This window comes from Lactuca sativa, chromosome 3 (genome assembly GCF_002870075.4).
Source record: "Lactuca sativa cultivar Salinas chromosome 3, Lsat_Salinas_v11, whole genome shotgun sequence".
Lineage (NCBI taxonomy): Eukaryota > Viridiplantae > Streptophyta > Magnoliopsida > Asterales > Asteraceae > Lactuca > Lactuca sativa.
Genome location: NC_056625.2, coordinates 35,238,150 through 35,247,595, shown reverse-complemented (window position 1 = coordinate 35,247,595; position 9,446 = coordinate 35,238,150). Strand labels below are relative to the sequence as shown.

The window sequence follows — 9,446 nt, the reverse complement described above, 5'->3', positions numbered from 1 at the left end:
TCGTGAGTATTCATAATTTTCACAACAAGCCAGCCTTCGATATTGCTAGAAAATCCTCAAACGGAGTTTGGAGCAACATTTCTAAGGTGGTGAAATCCATCTCCAATATAAAGATTGAGGGCAACAACATCTTCACTCTCATTCCTGGCTCTAGTGTTAAAATTCTTTTCTGGAAAGATGTTGGGTGCAGTCGAATTCCATTTCAACTCAAATTTCCTCACTTGTACTCCATCGAATCGGTGAAAATTTGTTCACTCGAGGATCGAATTTCCAGCAATGGTTTCTCTTGGATGTGGAAGTTTGAGACGATGGGTGGTGATGAATTAAACGAACTCCTTCAACTGTATAAAGATATAGGTGAGATGGATATCATGAGCAATTCTAAATATGGGTCTATATGTAATTTAAACCCCAACAAGGAATTCACAATCACCATAATACCAACACGATCATCAATCATCACCATCACCAATAACCATCACAACCATCATCAATCACCATAACCAATATCATCACCACCACCACCTCACTACTACACCATTAATCATCAATATTGTCACCACCAACACCAATCTACATCACTATTATCACCATCATCTACACCAATCACCCTACTACTAATCCCATCATCATCACCACCCGTTAGAAGAAAAACATACCAAAAAAACTCACATATACAATGGAAAGTCACGACATTTATCTGTCAGATGTGGTACAGAGTTGATCACTCATGGAATGATTTCTATTGAGTTTGTTCGATCTCAACAAAGTCTAGTTGATCGCTAGATGAAAGTTTTAGCTAGGTACTTGGTAAATAAGTCTACTATTAGGATGGATTTAAGTTGCTTTTGATATCTTTGAGGGTAAGATACACAAATTCCTCCTAATACGATGTTGAGCGAAGATAATTCCACTAAAGGTTCGATGTTTCATCTAGAAGGCGTCATTGAGTAAAATTTTGGTGGCGGATGCTTTGGCAATCAGGGGAATTAACCTTCCTAACACTCTTTCCCACTGTGCAATATGCAGATAGTGTGCAATATGGAGATAGAATCAACTGATCACCATCACTTTCTCATTACCTATGAGTACTCTAAATTTATGCAAGAATGGATTCTCAAATGGTGTAGGATTCAACACAGGAGGAGTTTTTTTGGGTTACAGACTTCATCAATTTTGCAGCTGCATGGGGGAATTGTTCCCAAAAAAAGTTGATCTTAAGTATGGTATTTTATTGTTTTATTTGGAACATTTGGATGGTTAGAAATGACAAGGTTTTCAAGAAAACGGGTGTGCCTCCGACAAAATTTTCCGACAACATTATCTCCTTATCATACGTGTGGTGTAAATATAGAAGCAATTCAAGTTGTGGAACTTGGGTCGATTGGAGTACTTCGTCATTTTTCCATCTATCCTAATTATCTCTTTTTCATAGCTTTTTTTTAACTATTGTATTGTACTTTTGCCTCACCTAGCTTCTTGCTAGCGTGTGCTTTTAATGTTATTTTTCGTTTCCAAAAAACCAAATTATCTTTTTTTTCTTTATCATTTTCTTATTTTGTTTATATTATAAAATATAAATGGCCCTATCTACCATCCAACCCACGACATCGGTCCACCCTAATGGTACTCAACCAACCACCATCAACTCCATCATTATCGTCACTTAATCCAATACCAACACCGTCCTCAATCATAACCATCACCACCATCACCTTCACCAATAACCATCACAACCATCATCAATCACCATAACCACCACCACATCAATACTACACCATTAATCATCAATACTACCACCACCAACACCAATCTACACCACTATATCTCCCCACTGTTATCATCATCATCTACACCAATCACCCCACTACTAATCCCATCATCACCGCCATCTGTTGGCAGAAAAACATACCCAAAAAACTCGAGTATATAATCGAAAGTCACGGCATTTATCTGTCAGATATGGTACAGAGTTGATCACTCATGGAATGGTTTTTATTGAGTTTGTTCGATCTCAACAAAATCTAGTTGATCGCTTGACGAAAGTATTAGCTAGGTACTTGGTAAATAAGTCTACTATTGGGATGGGTTTAAGTCGTTTTTATATCTTTAGGGGTAAAATACACAAATGCCTCCTAATACAATGTTTGGCGTTGAGTTTAGTGTAGAAAGCTTACTTTTGGAGTTTAAAGAATATTTGTTTACATCGTCTCAAGTTATGTGCTTAGATCTACAAATTAAGTTAACTAACGTAATCTCGATTATACCAAATGGCTTGATGATATTAAAATCATCTAAACTCTTTTCCCATTTTAGTGTAATCTACGATCATCTTAAAATAACAAACATAAAACCAAACTCATGTATAAATAAAAATATCTTGAAGATTGAATTTCCGTATTAATATAATACACATTTCAAATACCGAAGAATTTGGGTGTCCTAAGGATTGAATCTATCAACTCATTAGAGTAACTGAAGATACTATACACTGGTGGCAGAGTTACATGGGGCGGTGGGGATACTACAACATCCGCCCAAGAAAATTGTTTTGTATATACAAAAAAAAAAATTTATAAACAAGTTTTATATTATTGTATCCCTTCCTAAAGGGACTGTATCATGTTTTTAATGTTTGGGATAAAATAACTACATAAAATATAGTATCTTTTTTGGTTGTTACAACAACTATAGAAATAATAAATTGCGGAATAGCATTAATGATCAAGTTGTAAACGATTTTTAGTCACTTTTATTGAGAAATGTGTGTTTTTACAAGTTCTTGGTGACGATATAATTGAAAGATTTCAAAACATGACAACTAAGCAAATTTAATTGTAACTTTTGCTTTATATATATATATATATATATATATATATATATATATATATATATATATATATATATATATATATATATATATATATATATATATATATATATATATATATATCTTCAAATATTAAGAAACTATTTGCATTTATTATTTTGAATCTTAAAAATATTTGTAACCCCCTATCAAAGTTCCTAGCTCAGCCACTACTATATACACAATAGGGGTGTTCGTTTGGATGGATCGGTTTGATCCGATCCAATCAAGTAAATCCAAATTGATTTTGGTTTTCAAAACATGGATCCGAATTGTCCAAACTAATTTCAAATCCAATCTGATCCAATCCAATTACATTTCGGTTGGATCGGTTTTTATAATTCGGTTTTAAAAAACCGAAACATTTTAAAACGACATATAATTATAATATTATTCAACTTTAAACAAGAAGCAAAAACAAATCATTTAGTTGTGATTTCAAATTTATAAACTAATAAGAATATATATTATAGTTAAGTATTTTATAGGTACAAAACTTTCGAGAGAAAATGAATATTAATGTTTTTTTTATCGGGTGAAACGTTTTGAACCTATTTGAAAAAATAAATTACAAAATTAATATATATATATATATATATATATATATATATATATATATATATATATATATATAATAAATAGATAAATAAGAAATGTTTATTCGGTTTTTTTGGACTATTCGGTTCTTATTTTATAAACTAAAACCAATCCGAAATCCAAAATACTAATTCGGTTTTGTTGAAAACCAATCCAAAAATCCGAATATCCGAACCAAATAGTCCAATCCAAATTGTCCAATTGGATAATTCGGTTTTATCCGAATAATGAACAACCCTAATACACAAGTTATACACAAATTCTAATGTTTAGAGTCCACACTATTACAATCCATGTATCATATTCATTCATTGGTACATGAAAGTCAAACCCAAACTTTGAGAAGCGACAAAAATTCACACTAGTCCTAGTTGATGCACATGCACTTTATCAATAGACACAAGCTTTCTCTGCTACAATGGATGTATCCATTCGTTACTTTCCAACCAAAACTTAACCATTAAGTTTGATCTTTGTATAAATTCATGATTTCGGTTCTTGCAGAGATACTTTTAGAACACATAACGTTACTTTGCGAAATTTCTATCTCAAAGAACATAATATGAAAGCAATGTATTTTGTGTTCGATCTTGGATTTTACCTGAAGTTGAGTTTGTGTTTTCCTTGGATTGTCCCAAATCTTATTTTATGATGTTCCATGCATTACAATCGATATTACATATTTTATAAAGTGTTCTAATTTTGTTTTTATAAAGTGATTTGATAGCCTTTGAAATTATCTAGGTTACTTTTGATAATGTGGTGTTATTTTTCTAACAAGATAGGGACATACTTTGATGCATTTTGGATTTTTGACAAATACTAAAGCATGTTTTTCTTTCATCACTCAAACTTTTGACTAAATTACAATAATCGTCACCATGCCCATTAGATATTTATCAATATTGCAGTTCCCATTTAAAAGATTCCATCAAGCCTTTTTCCTCTCACCACCACAGTAAACCATCAAATTATTTTCTCACGCATATATTTTTTTCCTCTATAAAGTATCTTTTAATTACTACAAGCCTCAAATTTATCACTCTCTTTTTAAAATGACTATTGATTTTGGCTTTATCAAAATAATCTAATGTTTGGCTTATACTTTTCTACCAATATACCTGAAACACAAATGTCTTCATCCCCGTCATCATAAATAGTCACAGAAAGCTTATCCAGACCCATCCAGTATGATAAACACAAACACAGGAGATTCTAAGTTGCCATAAGCCAAAATCTTGCTTAAACTTCAGATAGATGAAAAAGTTTGGGTCAAAACCAAACATGGGTTTCTTTCTATACATTCCACAAATCATACCATGGATAGTCGATGCAGAAACAAAAGTAAGTGAAAATAAAAAAAGGTTGTCATTTACCCAAGTGTGTCAAGATCCTAGTAATCAAAACTTCTTTTTTTCCAGCAACAGTCAGCTTGTTAGCTGTTAGGTAGCTCTTCAGCTCCTGTACAGTCAAATCCTTCAACTACATTCACCACAAGTACACAACAAATGTTTAATAAAAATATTACTTCTCAAAAAACATAAAAGGAAGAGCAGAAAACTTTAAAATTTTACCTTTCCATCATCTGCAAGTTTAGACCAGTCATAATATGCAGCCTTGCTAACTGCTGCCTCTTCAGTTTTCCTTTTCTTTGCTCCCTTAGCATTACCTGCCTTTTCCTCTTCTTCATCATAATTCTCTCCATACACACATATCTTGAATTCTTCCATGGCTTTAGCAATCCCTGGCCTTCAATCACACATACATAACATTGAAAAAAAAAACAAGAAATGTTTGTTTTAAACATATCAAAAAAAAATTGAGTACCTAGACATGCCTTCTTCATCTGGAAGAGTTTCATCATGAATTTCAGGCATCTCATCTTCATCAAGGGCCAGAGCCTGTACTACTGCATAGTGGCTCTGTAGTGCTGCACAAAGTTTTTCATAGATTTTAACAAACAATGTCACACTGTATGTGTAAATTATGAGAGGGGTATACGTATACCAGGATTGGAAAATTGACAAACAGAGAAGTCTCTTAAATCCACACGTTTCACCAAAGCAGTTGCCTTTTCTATTTGTTCATCATTGGCCAATGGCATCATGCCAGAAGTGTCTGAATGAAGCTGCAACACACCAATGCTCTAAATTAAATGATGTGCTATACTTTTATCATTATATAAATATTTAAAAGAGTTTAATAAACCATCTTGCCTCTTCAATAGGTCTTATGTCATCAGAATATGGAAGGTATATCATGTGCATTCCTGGTGGCTCAATCTGACCACCACCATAAGTAACTTCTTCCTGTGCTTCAAAAAAAAATAAATAAATAATCATGAATTATTAAATGAAAATTAAGGTAGGTGGATGGATATATGTTACCTGTGCAACCAGAGCAACTAATTGAGGACGTGATGAGCTTCCAAAAAATGCAACTGCAAAACTGAACACATAGAAAGAACAAGAAAACGTAAACTGAATCCTAAAAAGGACAAAATTACCCTTGCTAGTTCTATGGTAAACCAGTACTAACCGTTTGAGACGTATCATGGATCTGTGAAGAGCAATGAAAATGCAAGTGCTTCCTATCACTTCCTGCATATTATAGTTATGAGGTATCCAAATGACATTAAAAAGGTATTATTATTCTTTTTATGTATGGATTAAGATTTAAGAACCTCATCACTAGGAAAGACAAATGTTGATGGCTTCAAGTTGTGATAATCCTTCAAGCAACTTAATGGCTTAAAACCTAAAAGCCTTAAGCTTCCTGTTGAAACTTTCTTGATTTCTGAAAGCTCTTCTATTGTAAACTTGATGTCCTCATTTTTGTAGGTTTGAAAACGTTTTGGAGGCTCTTGAATTATTGATCCAGTGTCAGCACAGATGAATGACCTTTCAGCCTTTAATGGAAGATTAGTGACAGAATCAAGCCATGTAATAGTCCCTGCAACAACAAATACAGAGAATCAGTCCTAAAAATTGTAACTTTAAAAATAATAGAATAAGAAAATCTAATTGCTGACCTGGAACAGTGGGACGAATCAGGGCATATGTATTCAGTTCAATGGATAAGCCACCTGCAACTGTAAATATGATCCTTCGAACCCTTCGCTTCTTAAACATACGTTTTCTTAATTGTTTATTCAAGTCTTCAAATCTGGAATCGAATAAAAGATAACAATTTGTACAAAATCACTATCATATTAATCTGAGCATGATATTTGGAAGATCATCATTCATCAATATTCAATATCATACATACCTTTCTCCAGCCAATGGCATGAACTGAACTAGTTCATCGCCCTCCAATCCAATCAAATCCTGTTAAAAAGATTCATGTGATGATGTGTAATTAACTAAAAGATTCATAATTTAATGCATAAATTCATTAACATCAACATACAGCATAAAAAGTTGAGACGTTGAATTCTTCATTTGGACTACTTAATGGAAGAAGTTCAATTGAGATGCCAAGGTCTTGTGCATCCTGCAACAGTTCAAAAAAAGAATCTTGTAAATTCTTATTGTAATGGTTTTAGTATTATTTTTTTAAGATATTTACATTAAATTATAGCATTTACCTTAGCTCTTTGCAATGTTGTTCTAGCCATGTCTAGTTTTGTAACTCCCTTGATATTTCCAAAAGGGTCATCTTCATTTGTAAGCAATAAGATGCGCTTATCAGCTGTTTTGGCAGATCTGCAGAATTTACAACATTGTTATACCCTCAAAGGGGTAAAGCAGTAATTTCCTAAGAAAGGGGTAAAAATGACGAAACTCCTACCCTTTACGCAGCAATGCTTGTGCAACCCAGAGTGCATTGTACAAAGAATTATCTCTAGATCCAGGAACAATACCAAATTCACTACCAATAACTTTACTGAAGGATTCTGCATTCATAAAACAGACATAAGATAAACAAGAAAAGTCTATTTTGTTTCATCAAATGCAATCAGATTTTTAAAAAGGTTATATTTGTATGCTGACACCATGAGTGTACCTTCTACACGATCAAACTCTTTTATAAACCGTGCTGTGAGGTTGTCCAATTGTTCTCTTTCAGGAACATTAAATACATAAACACCATTAAGATCTTGCAGGTTTTTCTTTTCTTTCTGTCAAAGTGTCAATGACACCCATTGAAATACATTAACACAAATTAGTTCTAGCAATAAAGATTAAGTAATCAAGTTGGTGACTGTGTACCAAAAATCATAAAAATATCTCAGTTAAGTGAGTAGTTTTCTTACAGTATTGAAGAAGCATATTGCAATTTCATCATATGGCCTATTGATGATCTGAACCTTGATAGACTGTGCAACAGAACTCACAGCAACATGAAAATGAGATGTGTTCTCTTCATCTTCCTGTAAAGCATTACATCAACAAAACATTTATTCTCTTGCGAATTTAAAAGGCAAAAAACATTTGGATTCAGTAAACAAATTAAGAGGCATGGTAATTCTTAAGAATGATGAAAAACATGTAACAATTGTGTGTATAAGATATTTACAAACCCCAGGACAAGTGATGCTGAACATTTTTGGAGAAGCATCCACCAAGAACACCACCAGTTCCTTGCTCGATTGTCTTTCCTAGTGTCCAGAATGGTTACAGCAAAAACAATATGTTAATAAGACAAAAAAATCAAAAGGTAAATTCAAACTAGATACTTATGAAGATACAAATAAAACAACAGGTACAAGCAATAGCATACTGAGAACCGAGTTGGGGAAGAGAACCTGATAGAGATCATTTTCGGGGTCGTCTTCTTCATCTCGGAAAACGTCATCAGGATCCACATCCATTAAGCCTGACAAAACTGTTCAACCACTTGCGGGCGCTTGACTGACAGAGCGTGTTAAACACTGTTATCAGAAACTTCGAATTTATCATAAGGGTTAAATACTTAATAGTAGGATTCCAAAATTTCCAAAGCTTGAGAAAACAAGGTTTGAAAAACAATTAACATGGATTCCGATGCTAGCGTTAGTGTGATCATTCTACCGCAGTACAAATTTACACTTGAAAACAACCCATTCGATTTTTCGAAAACATAGTTTTCCTCTTTTTGGCGAAGGATGGACTATTGAGTATAATTTTCAAAACAAACAACAAAGCAACGCCTATGTGAGAGGGAGAAGTGGAGGAAGCAGTGAGATTTTACCGGCGGTGGATGAGATAATCTGGCAGCAGTTCAAAGAAGGGTTTTGGCGCTGCGCCTCTGAAGCAATTTGGGGGTTTAATCTTTAATGTGCATAAAAGTGACGAAACTATTTGTACACAAAGGAAGTTGGAACATGGGGGGAAATGTTTTCTCCTTCTCTTGGAAGTCTCAATACAAAGGTATTATTACAGTTAAAAGGTTGGTTCGCTTATTCATATAAAAAGGGATAATGTCTAGAAAGGTTAACGAATTTTTGATTTTGTTCACATTTAGTCACTAAATTTTTTTACGTCATTTTTTTGCCACTGAACTATTTAAATTGTTTATATTTTACCCTTATGTAATCGGTCATAAGGGTAAAATGTGAACAGTTTAAATAGTTCAGTGGCAAAAAGATGATAAAAAAAAGTTTAGTGACTAAATGTGAACATTTTACCCTTATGACCGGTTACATAAGGGTAAAATGTAAACAGTTTAAATAGTTCAGTGGCAAAAAGATGACGTAAAAAAGTTTAGTGACTAAATGTGAACAAAATCGAAAGTTCGTTTCTCTCTAAAAAGACAAAATTGTAAGATTGGTCCCTGTGGTATTCAAAAAACTTTGGATAGGGTCAAAAAAGTTTTCAACTTGCACCGAAGGTCCAAAATCAAGGTTTTTTCTGGGTTTTTGGTCCTGATACACTTGAAAAGTCGATTTTACCCTTTTCATTTCTTTTTTCTATTTTCTTTATTTATTTTGGTATTTAAATAATTAAAAATAAAAAATAAAATCTCACCTACCCCCCCCCCCTCTCTCTCTAAACAA

At 33.2% G+C, this 9,446-nt stretch overlaps 1 protein-coding gene across 2 annotated transcripts; it reads right to left on the bottom strand.

Annotated features, from left to right (window-relative positions):
• Positions 1-4,686: 4,686 nt before the first annotated feature.
• On the bottom strand, positions 4,687-8,801 carry LOC111917223 (ATP-dependent DNA helicase 2 subunit KU70). Of its 2 annotated transcripts, none has more exons than XM_023912892.3 (18): positions 8,642-8,801; positions 8,217-8,322; positions 7,992-8,069; positions 7,725-7,841; positions 7,475-7,589; positions 7,259-7,364; positions 7,056-7,173; positions 6,878-6,961; positions 6,737-6,795; positions 6,498-6,631; positions 6,150-6,418; positions 6,005-6,066; positions 5,854-5,914; positions 5,683-5,775; positions 5,474-5,594; positions 5,294-5,396; positions 5,041-5,215; positions 4,687-4,948 (listed from the first exon to the last, which is right to left on the bottom strand). In XM_023912892.3, the coding sequence occupies exons 2-18, from the start codon at positions 8,280-8,282 to the stop codon at positions 4,835-4,837; spliced, it is 1,875 nt and encodes a 624-aa protein (XP_023768660.1). In that variant the 5' UTR covers positions 8,283-8,322; positions 8,642-8,801; the 3' UTR covers positions 4,687-4,834. The 2 variants fall into 2 exon arrangements, with proteins under 2 accessions (XP_023768660.1, XP_023768659.1); XM_023912891.3 differs by having other exon boundaries at positions 8,217-8,342; positions 8,642-8,800.
• Between the last annotated feature and the right edge of the window lie 645 nt (positions 8,802-9,446).

Excerpts from the sequence above, each read along its gene's own strand:
- LOC111917223 (XM_023912892.3), bottom strand. The coding sequence starts at position 8,282 with ATGGATGTGGATCCTGATGACGTTTTCCGAGATGAAGAAGACGACCCC. Across the intron at positions 8,070-8,216 it reads CCGAAAATGATCTCTATCAG|GAAAGACAATCGAGCAAGGA; the intron begins GTTCTCTTCCCC and ends TCTGGACACTAG. Across the intron at positions 6,632-6,736 it reads ATGCCATTGGCTGGAGAAAG|ATTTGAAGACTTGAATAAAC; the intron begins GTATGTATGATA and ends ATTCGATTCCAG.